This window comes from Dipodomys spectabilis, unplaced genomic scaffold (genome assembly GCF_019054845.1).
Source record: "Dipodomys spectabilis isolate Male_0828 unplaced genomic scaffold, ASM1905484v1 ptg000297l, whole genome shotgun sequence".
NCBI classification, from domain to species: domain Eukaryota; kingdom Metazoa; phylum Chordata; class Mammalia; order Rodentia; family Heteromyidae; genus Dipodomys; species Dipodomys spectabilis.
Window position 1 is genome coordinate 6,022,706 of NW_024870974.1, and position 14,086 is coordinate 6,036,791.

The window sequence follows — 14,086 nt, forward strand, 5'->3', positions numbered from 1 at the left end:
CTATCAGTGGCCAACTAGTATGTAGTTAATTATATTTTTTTCTGTATTAAATTCATCGCCAGGTATTTTGCTGATCAATTGGAGATAGAGTCTCATGAACTTTTCTGCCTGGGCTGATTTTGGACTATGATACTCACATCTTAGCCTTCTGAGTAGCTGAGATTATAGGTATGAGCCATCTGTCAAGCCATTTTTGGACATGGTGTGTGTGTATGTGTGTGTGTGTGTGTGTGTGTGTGTGTGTGTGTGTGTGTGTGTGTGTGTGTATGCATGCGCGCGCGCATGCCCGTGTGTGTATTTGCCTGCCAAATCTGGAGCTTGAATGCAGGGCCTGAGCACTGTTCCTGAGCTTCTTTTTGCTCAAGGCTAGCACTCTACTACTTGAGCCACAGCTCAACTTCCAGCTGTTTCTGAGTAGTTTTTTAAAGACTCTGACAGACTCTCTTGCCTGAATTGGCTCCAAAATGTGATCCTGAGATCTCAGCCTCCTGAGTAGTATTACAGGCGTGAGCCACCAATGCCCAGGTCATCTTAGGACATTTTAAGGTACTTTTAGTAAGTAACTATAATATTAAAATGAGAAAAACCTCTAATTAAAAATTTTACTTTAATTTTCACTAAGGATATATATATATAGGGGAGGAGGGAGGGAGGGAGAGAGAAAGAGAGAGAGAGAGAGAGAAAGTGCAAGCAAGCGCATGTTTGGCAATAGAATATAGAAACATTTCATCCAGAATTCTAAAAGAACACATCAAGAAGATAGCCCTGTAAACAAAGCAATATATGGAGAAAACTTTATTGGAAAATACAGGGGAGAGAAAACACTGACAGTAAACCTTAATTTCTCTATTCTTACTCTTTTAGCAATAGTTGCCTTTTGGGTATCATTTTTTTTTTTTTTCTGTAGGACTTAAGTATGCGAAATTCCTCATGAAACAGGACCGTCTTTCTCTTGCAAAACACATATTCAAGGTTAAATTACCTAGAAAATTCGATTTGATATGGATGTATTTGTTTTGAGGCCAACTTTCATTCGGCCCCATTTCTGTGCCATGAAAATGATATCCCACTATGCAGAGCATGAAGTTAATGCATAGTGTTACAGACCTAGCATCTATACCATATCCCATATTGTTTTCAACTCATCGTATGCCTGCTATTGGTCTTACATTCCAGCAAATCTGAAAGAAAAATCCACATGAAAATTACACTTTAATAGTGGCTTAGACAACCTCCCTACTTCTTTAGAATCTGAATAAAACATCCCATGTATCGTGGTGTATATAAAATGGACTATGGCATCGCCACTAAAGGTGAAAATCATAGACACAAAAATATGTTGGGGGAGATACAGGTAGAAAATAAGATGCTTAGGTATACTTTCAAGGGTTTTTTTTTTTTTTAAATGATAAGGTAAGACACTTCCTACAACATGCAGCTGTGACCACAGAATATTGACTGAGATGGTTCTTCTGATAATCTCATTTCTACGCCTATAAATGTAAAGAAAAAGAAAACATGTGTAGAAACAAAATTTGCCTCAGGACCCTGTTTGGTATCCACAAGGCATGAAATAGAAAAAAAAATGTGTATTTCCTATGGGTGGAACTGAGTTCTTACTTTATTATTATTATTATTTTCAACTCAGCATGAATACTAACAAAAGTGCTTGGAACCTTAGAATTAGAAAAGTTCACAGCAAACACAAATGCCCCTAGCACAAATGCCCCTTCTTCACAGGAAGGTAACCCAGGGCTCTCACGGGGCAGGGTTCACCCAGCCTCATATAAACGCTAGCCCAGAAACCTGGGCTGTGTGGGCAGGACAGAAAGGCAGGCCACTGTGATGACCACTGCTGAAGGTGGATGTGGGCAGATGCAGTTTCTCCCCTCCCAGGACCTCTGGAAACACTGATCGTGTGCATGCAGAAAAACATTCTGCTATCAGCCTTGAAAGGTAAGAGCCAGCATGCCACAGGTCATTCTAAATGAGAATTAGAAGAGGAGGGACAGTCTCCCACGAGATAGGCAAGTAAATCCACAGTGAACTGAACCCCTGCTGTCAACTCTGACCCTGGTTTTGACATCTCTCTGTAAGTCGCCAGCATTGCTTCTGTAAGTTCCCAGCCAATATATCAATCAATTGAAAAAGAGGCTAGATAAGTTCAATTGTCAATACAAGATTAAGCAATCTGGGGATCCCTATCGAAAGTTTTATCTCATTGGTCAGAATGCAAAGCTAAAAGCTTTTATTTATTTATTTTGTACTGGAATTTGACCTCAGGGCTTCATGCTTCCTAGACAGAAGATCTATTGCTTGAGCCATGCCCCCAGCTCTTTTTTTGCTTTTGTTATTTTTCAGATAGGCTTTCACTTTTTCTTAGAGTCAACTTTGAACCATGATCCTCCTACTTAGACTTCTTGCTCATGGGAATGATAGAGTGAACCACCCTTCCAGCCTGTTTATTGAGATCTGTTTATTGAGATAGGGTGTCACTACCTTTTTGTGCTTGTCTCAAACCAGGATCCTCTCAATCTCTAGCTATTGAATAGCTGGGATTACAGATGTGTACCACCATACCCATTATATAAAGGCTCTTAAAAAAAAAAGATGATATTGATGATTTTTTTTTTTTACACTGTTGGTCTGATGCTAAGTATATTGGCCGGCCCACAACAGGCCTTCAGATAAATGTTTCTGGAACAGACTAAGAAGTTCAGGCTGGTTTGTACACATATGGAAAATAACAGAGAAGAATTTAAAAAGAACTCGGAGGTAGTAGAACTCGAAACAAAAGGAAATGCTTGTCTTGAATAAAGAAACTGCTACTGAGTTGTCCTGCCAGACATTCACCCCTGTTACTAAAAAGGATGAGGGGTGTAAAACATTTTTTTGATCGAATACTTTTCAAGAAAGTATATTGAAAGACCATTTAGAGCATGAACCACCATTTCCTTCTTATGTACATCCCTGAACTTCTAGAAGGTACTATTGGCAAATCCTGAGTATTTTTAAAAAACTTGACAACAAAACAAGATCCCAAAGGGATAGTTTTCTTACCTGTTGACAGTGGCATCTCAGGTGGAAATAATTCTGTGTTAAACATTGTATGTGATAAAGTATTCAAATGAAAGATCTGCAAAGGAAAACAGTGAAATCTCTTAGTCATTGCTTTTACACCATATAAAAATGTGAAGTCTGAACACCTAATAACTAGTTGCAGGAAGGAAAACTACTTTTTGTTTTTTGAGACAAAGACAAAACTCTGCAAATAGGGTTCATGAAATTAAGATTTTAAAATTCCCATGGGAGACTTGGTTAAGTCTCATGTGCATGGGGTTTATGTTAGGAGAGACTTGGAGATATCAAGTAGGTGATATCTCACACACACCTGGGGTGGTGTGCTTACTAACACACCTTCCAGGACAAGTACATACTTAGAGTAGATGCCAAACAAATATTGAGTGAATGCATGACTTGAGGTACATACTCTCTTAGATGTATATTAAAAGAATCCTACAAATATACTATTCTTTTTTTAGTGGTAAATGTATTCCTAGTATGGATATACCAGATCATGTATCCCTAATCCAGCTTCAAGGCCTATAAGTATTTAATTGACAGTCCATGGAGCAGATAACTGAGCACTGAGCTCACTCATTTATATTTTCACCTCTCTTTTCCTATCACATTGCAAAATACCTAGAACTTGGTGGTGGCAGTGTTAGACTGAACAATGGCCTCCTAAAATGGGGATAGCCCAGATCTCAGAATTTAGGAATGCTACTAAGACAGCAAAGACAACTTTTCATATATTATTAAGGAAAAGATCCTAAAGTAAGAGATTACTCTGGATTCTCTTATCCTAGAGGGATAGGATAAAAGAGATTTAGGAAATCAGTAATGTGGAAGCAAGTGGCTGGAGTGGGGGTTGGGTTCACAGCCAAGAACTATAGGCAGCTCTCTCTACAAGTTCAAATAAGCAAGAAATGAGAGCCAGCAGAAGAGCGGTCCTGACAACACCCTGATTTTAGAATTCTGACATCTAGACTACAAGAGGATGAGTCTGTGTTGTTAGTAAGTTCCAAGTTTGCAGTAATTTGTTATAGCACCAACAGAAAAATAAGACAGAAAACTAAAGCAGTAGGCAAGCAATATATTCGGATAGAATTAAACTCTAGCTTAAGAAGGTAACATTTATTATTACAAAAGAACTTTTTCCCCATTTAGGTCCCCTAGGACTTTAATTCATATTTTGGATCTTACCATTTCTTTTCTCCTAAAGAAGCTATCTGTTTGAAATGCTTGTTGGCAGCACAGAACCTGACAATATTTCAAGTTGTTTATGTTTTGGGGCTTTTCTTTTTTTTGGATAGGCTAGTATGTGTGCTAGAAGCCAGTTTACTATATTAATATATACTTTATTTTTAATCACCAACATGGCCTCCTGTCCTTATTAGGAAGGAGGTTCTTGGTCTCTTAAGAACCTAGTATCTGAGGATCATGGTTCAAAGCCAACTCGGGCAAGGAAAGTACATGAGACTCTTATCTCCAATTGACCACCAAAAAACTGGAAGTGGCACTGTGGCTCAAAGTGTGCTCACCTTGAGCTGAGGAGGTCAGGGACAGTGCTCAGGCCCAGAGTTCAAGCCCCACAACTGACAAAAAAAAAAAAAAAAAAAAAAAGAACCTAGTATTCCTAGTTCAATCAAGAGGAAGAAAGGGTTGGGGCATCAGTGGCTCACACCTGTAATCTGAGCTACTCATGAAGCTGAGATCTGAAGATCAAGGTTTGAATCCTACCCAGGCAGAAAAGTCCTTAAGACTCTTATCTCCATTTAACCATCAAAAAGCCTTAAGTAGTCGGGCGCTTGTGGCTCACACCTGTAATCCTAGCTACTTAGGAGGCTGAGATCCCCACGACCGACAAAAAAAAAAAAAAAGCCTTAAATGGAGCTGTAGCTCAAAATGATAACCTACAGTGGAAGAGACAAGCAAGGACTTGAGAAACTTAGTTCAAACCCCAGGACTGGCACCAAATGGGGGGGAGAGGGGTGGGCAGAAAAGAACACTATGTTTAAATGAAGAACATTTGAACATTTCGGCTCCAGGTCAATAACTAATTCATAAAACAATGTGCTCCATTCCAGTGTTCAACAATAAATAAGGCTCATTAACACGGCTGTTAATCATTTAACTGCGAAGGAAATGAAGAAATTAGAAAATACATTCCACAACAATGTGCCCCATGGTACACAGACATCTACCAGTGTCAGCTCAGAAAGGCTAATGAAGAAGGAAAAGAGCTCCTGTATTTCCTGTAGCCCTGCAGTAGTTACAACGACCATCCAGAGGCCTAAGTGCCAGGGCTCAGGTGCTGTGTTGTCTTGTGCTAAAGGTTAATGCTGTTTTACTAGGGCAGGGCAGGAGAACAAAGTCTAGCACACACCAAAACTCTGAGGATGTCTTTAAACCTCAAGATAGGGGATTACAAAAACTTCAAGGACCTCTTAAAAATGGAAATAGCAGAACACACTTCACCCCTGTTACTGCTGAGCAAAAATGGCCCACATAAGAAACTTTCAGAATGAATGTCTTCAGCAGGTTTTCCTCTGGTGTGGCATAAAGGGCCATCTCCGGTTGATAAGATTTCCTGTGTGTAGACAGCAAAGCGTGGTGTAAAACAAAGCTGAAACACCCCTCATGTTGGTTACAGTTGGCCTTTAAATGGTTAGATATAGTGTATTAAAAGTGAAAGGTAAAACAAAGGGTTTTGATAATAAGTCTCGCACCCTGCAATCAAAGAAAATGTCCCTAGATGAATCCAGTATTACCACTTTTTATAACAAACTTGCAAAGGAGCATCATCATGTGAGAACTGATGCATATTCATTCTTTCCAAGTCAATCAGAATATTACACAGTTCTTATGCCTTTTATTTAGTTAGTTATTTTATTTTTGTGCCAGTTCTGAAGCTTGAAGCCAGGGCCTGGGCACCATTCTTGAGCTTTCTTGCTCAAGGCTATTACTCTACCATTTGAGCCACAGCTCTGTTTCTGGCTTTTTTGGTAGCTAATTGGAGATGAGTCTCAGGGACTTGCTTTCCCAGATTAGCTTCAGACTGTTATCTTCAGGTCTCAGCCTCTTGAATAGCTAGGATTACAGGCATGAGCTATTGGTGCCAGGTTTCTTGTTTTAGTTATAGCAACATCAGACTCCCTAAAAGACTTGAATTTCAGCTTTCTCTGAGGGTGGGGAATGGAAAGAGTCTGGATGATTTTTTGGTATGAATATATTTGATAATTCTGTTGTTTCACATGGTGGCCAACAAAATTTAAGTGCAAAATGATTTTTATCATGAATCTTGGACTGGATATCAGGGTAGGTCCTATTCCCTTTCATTGATAGGCCTAGCAAAGTATGTCTTTCAAATTTCAGCTTACCTAGACTTTTGGGAAGTACTTCCTAACTCTGCTCTTCTCCCACAGATAGCAACTAGTAATTTCTCTCAACATTTCTGTGCAGGCCACTACCATAGCTTTCTATTACCATATGGAAAAATTATGTTTCTGCCTCTTCAACTTGAAAGGTAGCATCCTGAAATTAGAGACTTGGTATGGCTTATTCTGGATCACTACCTTGTCAATATTCTGCTAGCTAATTATGCTACAGATGAAACAGCTATGGAATGACCATTTGTCAAAATTATTATATTTCAACTTTAGTATTGCCATTGTAATCACTTTGAAAGCTGTTTTCTAGTGGCTCTCTGAATACATATATATAGAGAAGAAGAAAAAGAAACAACATGTTAATTGCCAACAGGGATTTGTTAGTCTATTCAACATTTCCATAGACTTGGGTTGGTTTTTTTTTTTCAAGTAAAAAACTAGGAAGAGCTGGATACCAACAGTGACTTAAACTCATAATCCTGGCTACTCCAGAGGCTGATACCTATAAGACCAAAGTTCAAAGCTAGCTCATGCTAGCAGGGTCTACAAAACTTAATCTCTAATTAACCAGCAAAAATACTGGGCAGGAGCCATTGCTCAAATGGTAGAGCACCAGACCAATGAAGAATCTGAATCACCTTGAATTTAAGCCCAAATCGCAAAAGGGAGAGAAAAGAAAGGACTTCGGTATCCTTTCATAACTGCAACTTATTAAAATAATAGCAATTTAATGCTCACAAAGCACACTCATCACCCATGTAGTCATTTTAAGCCCCTGTGTATGTGAAGCTCACACTTGTATTTTGTGAGAAAAACAGGCTGAGGGGACTCAAGCTGGAAGAGCTGATCAGTAGCAATCAGTGTTTATATAACTACCTCGGAATTCCAAGTTCTCAGGTCTTGTCACCATCCCAACATGCCAATCTGCCTCCTCATTAGAAAGAGCTACAAGTAACCATTTTAAGGGGCTGTACTGAGTCATCAATGCTCCTTTTTAAACAGATGCTTACAAATGGGACTTTGGAAATAATACTCTTTACAAGATAAGATGAAATCACACTAGATGAGGGTGGGCCAATGCCTGATGCCTTTAGATAAAGAAAGAGAAGAGCTTTGGCTGTGGACACGTAGGAGACACCAGGGAAGAAGGAGATCATACAACAGAGGCTGACATGGGAGTGATGCTGCGACAAGCCAAGGGATGCCAAGCATTGCCAGCCACCGCTTGAAGCTACGCAAGAGGAATGGAAACTGCCCCTTGGCAACCCTGTCAATATCACCTTAATATCAGCTTCTTCTCTGTAGGGCTGCTTCCAGCCACAGAAATGTAGGAATTTGTTACAGTAGCCCCAGGAAGCAAACACAGTGGCTCTCATTTGACCTGTGGTTTATACAATTTTCACGCAATAATGTGTGTGATGGGGTTTTAGTTCCTCCTTTTTCTGTGACCGTGTCCTTTGCAACCTCACTTGTAGGAACAGGAAAAAATGGGAGAAAAAAATCCTAAAGCTGTTTATAAAACTAATTTTAGAGCTCTCTTAATTCTGAGTGACTAGTACATTATCTGAATATCTTGCAATATTAATACATTTGAATAAAACTATCCATGGGTGATAGCACTTACTTGTCCAGTCCCTCCATATGGATTGTCTTCAGCCATTCTGGAGCTGTGTATGAAAACAAAACAAAACTGTAACTTTGGAATGATCCTTAAATATACTATTACCACAGAATTCATGTACAAGTAAATGGTGTTATGCTAGTTAAGATCAAACGCAGTCCTTTTTTAAATAGACCTTAGAAAGGAGAACATGGTACAGTTCCTCTTTGGCACCTAAAGCTAACAGCAGGGAGATTGCACAATCAAGGAATTACCAATTACTTATGATCAAAAACTCCTATGCTTAACTCAGACAGTACTCTGAGCTGGGCACAACTAGTCCTTATTCTCTGTTTGAAAATTACGTGCAATTAGATTCTTGAGGCCATTGCTTCTCATCACCCTCAAAGCATGAAGGACTGACAGTCTTTGTGAAAAACCCTTATTGTTAGAAAATCACAGGAGCCCAAACTTCCATGAAAACATTTAAAACCATTTTTATTGAGTTTAGGTTTTCCATTAAACTGATGTGATTTCCTTTTTCCCTCCTTCTTAGCCCACAGTCTTCCAAAATGAGACTTAGGATGGAAGTCACTCAGTATCTGTACGTCACTGTTTGCACGTGTAGGAACACTGGATGGTTTTGTAGACCATTAAGTATAGGGATTTAACATAAAGTTGCTGTCACTAGGATTTAAAGACTCAACTAAACCACCTTTATTAGGATGGATACAAAGTTATTATCATGAGCCAGTGCTGTAGACAAGCCTGAAGAGAGGTCTCTAAATTGTAGCAGGGACAAACAATCTTTACTTCAGTAACACCATCCCCCTAAAAGTTCCACACCCATGTGCATCTAAAAAAAGGTTTTTACAATTTGTTAGGGGCTAAGGAACATGGTAAGTGGTTAAAATTGGAACCTGTATACACTTGGTGTGACTGAAGAGTTGAGGGGTAAGAGTAACTCTAGTGTGATGTCAATGGTAATCTATAATTCAAAAAATGAAATGTCAAAAGAAACCAAGAATCATTTGGAAAGTGTGAATCACTGAGTAATATTTGCATTCATTGTAAAAAGCATGTTTTATTTCTGCAGTATTGAAATACCCACTGAGCATTTGGAACTAGAGGATAAGTAATGAGCAGGGAAAGCCCCTTCCTCCCCCCACCCCCAGTTACCCCAGCTCTTCCCTTCACTTTCTTTTTGTTCAGTTCTGTGCTTTTGAGGAAGGACTTTGAGAGGGAGCTACTGTGTTAATTGGGGAGTGGATTGGGTCTATTCTCTTCAACTCTCTCCTCCCCGAGACAGGTTTTCAGGCCATGGAAAGACAAAGATAAAACATAGCTAGTTCGCATCGATTAAAATATCCAGTGAACTGTGTTTTTCACTTGAAATCATAACATTACAACCAGACTAGTTTTGGATAGTTGATGTTCTATGAAATGCCGGATGTGCTATTTTCTGCACTCCTATGATAATCCCCTTACCAACACCCAAGTCTGGCACATGAAGTTCTTGGTGAAAACAGCTAGACCAAGCAGATCACCTTCAATGCCATAAAGGTTTAGCCTCTGGTGAACCATTAAGGATTGAATTAGGGACTCAAGGGAACACTTAGATCAGAGATGTGTTCTTTTCTTTTCTCCTCCTCCTCCTCCTCCTCCTCTTCCTCCTCCTCTTCCTCCTCCTCCTGCTCCTCCTCCTCCTCCCTCTTTATTTTTTACCATGACCCACAGTAAAAAATATATTATTTCTATTAGAGAGATTTCATGTATAAAAAATTCTAACTTTTCAATCTCATGAAAATGATTTTATGGCTCACTGAAGATCAAAATTAATATTCTGAAAAACAGAACTTCAGGTTTTCTCAAGAGGGTACGGTTAGGAAGCAAGGATGAAGTATCTCTCTTTCCAAGATTGTATATATCTACCTCAGGGATATACTTAGGTGTAATTTTATTTCATTTGTTTAAGTTTTTAATTGTTATTATGCAGGTGATGTACACAGAGGCTCCCACTGCATGAGGTAGGGATTTCTTTTTGGACAATGTCGCCCCTTCTCTCACTCTTCTGCTACCCCTTTTTTTTCTTCCTGTCCCCAATAAGTATAATTTGATTACTTCATCTTATAAGTACTAGGAGTAAAACTCTAAGGAAAGAGTAACTTACACCACTTTTCTGTCATAGAATACATCAAATAAAAATATACTCAGACTTTTCATAGAGAAAAGCTGTGGAAGAAACATTACAGAAGAAAGATGAATGGAAACTATGTAAAGGAAGAGTAACTTTTGCTCCTCAGACTCTGTTTTCAGGAATTTGGGTGGAAGAATAAGCAGCAGGTGGGAGCTGTATCTCATGGTAATTGGTTCAGTGCTTACTGACTGATCCTCCACACCACAACAAATAAATAAATTACCTGACCAAGTGTGCAAAAAAATAGAAAAAACTAGAACCAATCTAAATGCCTTTGACAGAAAGAATATCATGATGAATATTAAATATTATCCAAGTGTCAAAAATTGTAAATAAATCATAGTCTAAAAGTGAATAAAAAGGGAAGAGTTCCAGAATGTTCTTTCAGGTGCACTCAAGGTTTTCCATTACCTTTTTAACATTCAATTTCTATAACTTTATAATACATGAATATCCTTTCCACCTCTATTTTGTTTCTTTTTAAAAATAAACTAAATACAAATGGTACTACTTCCTAACCAAAACATGTAAGTAAAAAATTGTTTACTGATATATATTTCTAACTAAAAGAGTTAAAAGATGTTCTGATACCATTCACAATAATGACAAGATAGTGAATAATAACACATGTATGATTCAATAAAAATTTCTAAGTACACCAGAATCCTCTTCATAAGAAAGACCGTAAGAAAAACCTTGAAAGTGTCTGCTTTCTTTCTCATCGTATATTACACTAGTGATGATGAAAGTACTTTAGGCTTTTTTGCTGTTTTCAGAAGAGCAAGTTCTGAAAAAAACTGAAGAGGAATCAATAGCTGTATGCTACTACCAGATTTGTATAAACTGACTTTTCCCTTTTCTCTCCTCCTCATTCCAGTTTTAATACTGTTTCACTAGGTACAGTGTGACTAATTAACATATAAAATAGCTGCCTAAGATAAATATGCTATGTTCAGGGCTGGTAAAGAGAAGGGGTCTAACAGAAATGGCAGACACATAAAACAGTCAATTCCTTAACCCAACAATAATACACAGCAAGTGTAAGCCATCTTATTAGATAGCATAAGAAATAAGATGCTCAAAATAAACTACAGAAAAAAGAAGACAGAGAACAAATGTTTTAGGTATTCTGAGAAGAATCTGGCATTGAGTTCTTTGTCAGTGACCATGGACAAGTACATTGCCACTTCCCTCACTGAAGTAGTTATAGGTCACTATAACTAAATGTTTATATTTTGACCTCATGGGACATTTGGCAATGTCTAGAGTTGCTCTGGACTGACATACTGGGTGACAGTGACTTCTAGCATGCAGAAGCTAGAGATTAGAGATGCTCTGAACATCCTATAATACTCAGGACAGTCCCTGACAACAAAGAATTATGCAACCCCAGAAGTCAGTAATGCTGACATCAGGGGAGAAACCCCGACAAATGCCATTGCATCACTAGAGTGCATCGGTTCACATAAAGACTTGAACTTTAATCACCACCTCCCAAAAGAAGGTGGCTGCAGCCACGACTCCATGTTTCCTTTGGTACCTTTCAAAGGAGAAAGAGGAAAATTAGAGATTCTTTTCGAAGCATGTCTGTTACACACACACACACACACACACACACACACACACACACACACACACTGATCATATGAACAAAGTATGCATACATTGAAAACTGCAATGCCTCACAGTATGTGCGGACCCATATCCTACACCACACATAAAATGTTTGAAATGTTACTAAAGTGCTTTGTCATTCACTAAAAACAAGTTACACCTACAATGTGTCAGTATGGAAGGATACAAAGTATCCTTAGTGTGACATTGTCCCTAGACTCAGAGCTTACAGTTTGGTAGACTGGAAACAAGAGCCACAATTTCTCTTTATAAATTTTAGCCAACCAAAGGGGGGCAGGAATCAATTTTCCATTAATCCTAGCAGGTTCATAATGGGCTGTGACCAACAGAATGAGGTAAAACTATGAATAATGAACACAGGAATTCTTTGTTTTTTGTTTTTAGAGAAACAATTTTTGTTATTCAGAGATGATTCCTGCTAATTTTTATTGTCAGTTTACCTACATTCCCTCCGATTATTTATATATGTATTTTTATTCTGAGAATGAGTTCATATGTGGCATTTTGCTATTTGCTCTTTAAAGTCAAGAACCTCTGCCTTTTTCTATGTATCTTATTTAACACTCAGTCCACAATCACATTTTCCCAACTGGTTAGATGGGCTTTAAGAACACTTAAATTAAAAAATGAATAAAACATTAAATCTTTATCTTTGACAAAAAGTTACTGTAAACATGTATTTGAATTGATTTGATTCCGGAATTCTGTGGGAAGTTGGTCTTTTATTCTGCATGGGGCACAGGTTTTTCAAAAGGTCTTGCAATGACTCTTCTAGGCTAGCTTACTAGTAGATGAGCCACTGTGAAGCAAAGAGGACAGGGCTACCTAACGCCAAAGAGCAGAGCAACGTTGCTCAGAGACTTATTTCACAGATCAGCCACTCCAGCTCAGACATGATCTTATAAGCACAGACTTGTAAGAAATAATGCATGTCTATAGTTCTGTTTGCTTAGTAGGGAATTTTTTCCTTTATGCGGCAAGAACTAACTAATCCAATGACTTAGTACTCAGGAAGACAAATAGACAAAAACAACGCAATCTTGTGTCTTGGAAAACGGAGGGTGTGTAAGACATAGTTTAGTTATCTTGGTAATTCAGCACAGTAATTACATTCCTAGTCATAGTCCTGTTGGCACTTATTTTCTTCTGTATTGGTTTACTGAATTCCTATCTGAACAAAAGAAATACATACATTAGCCCTCAAAATATTGTGGTACAGGCACAAAGTTAGAGCTATTAAAAATTTCAAAGTGCATGGGGCTGGGAAGGTGGCTCAGTGGTAGAGTGCTTGCCTTGCATGCATGAGGCCCTGGGTTCGATTCCTCAGCACCATATAAGCAAAAAGAAAAAAGCCGGAAGTGGCGCTGTGGCTCAAGTGGTAGAGCACTAGCCTTGAGCTGAAGAGTTGAGGGACAGCGCCCAGGCTCAGAGTTCAGGCCCCACAACCGGACCCCCCCAAAAAAATTTCAAAGTGCAAATATTTATTATTAAGTCATTGTTAGCATTAAGTAATAGATACCATTATAAAACAAGGCAATGATGGTTTAAATTCCTTCAAATATCTAATCGGTAGGGCAAATTTATAAGTCCCATTCTTGACTTTCTAATTTCTGGAACAATTTCATTCTTAAACATATGCTGTCAATAACCAATCTCTACTGATTGTTTTTCATGTTGTACCTGAGATCTGCCCTTCCTTACAGTTCAACTATGGCACCTAGGACAGACCTGTATTTCCTCTCCCAGAGTGACACAAACCCTCCCTTACTGTGATTCCTCAGGGCAGTATTTCTTCCTCCCCAAGTATCTTTCATATTATTGCCTTAGTACTTACAAAAGAACATCCAAGACTTAACTGCTTCATATATTATTATATTAAATCATATTATAAGCATAAAAATGTATTAGTCCCTATTAGGATGGTCCAACCCATGATCTTTACTACAGGCCAATTGTTCATTTTCCATCTATGTATTTGTTCATGGTATGTCCTACATCTGGAAGTGCCATTTTCTTAACTATTACCTGCTCTTCATAACTCCACTCAACAGTTCAGCCTCCACATAAAACCCTGTATTTTCTTTTGTAATACATAGCCCTCTGCAGCCCACATCAAGTCTGTAAATAGTTACATGTCTTAGTGGTTTTGTCCTCCACAACCTATTGTTCCACTGTAACCCTGTCATCTTTTTAAGTGAATAT

The 14,086-nt window shown here is 38.4% G+C and overlaps 1 protein-coding gene across 1 annotated transcript in view; it reads right to left on the bottom strand.

Moving 5' to 3' along the window:
* Nfkb1 (nuclear factor kappa B subunit 1) overlaps window positions 1–14,086 on the bottom strand; it is a 117,162-nt gene that overhangs the window by 89,597 nt on the left and 13,479 nt on the right. Inside the window, exons 2-3 of the mRNA XM_042701767.1 lie at window positions 8,077–8,119; window positions 3,061–3,136 (exon numbers count right to left, since the gene is read on the bottom strand). Of these exons, the coding sequence (XP_042557701.1) occupies window positions 3,061–3,136; window positions 8,077–8,112 (112 nt within the window). The 5' untranslated portion in view covers window positions 8,113–8,119. The remainder of the gene's footprint in view (window positions 1–3,060; window positions 3,137–8,076; window positions 8,120–14,086) is intronic.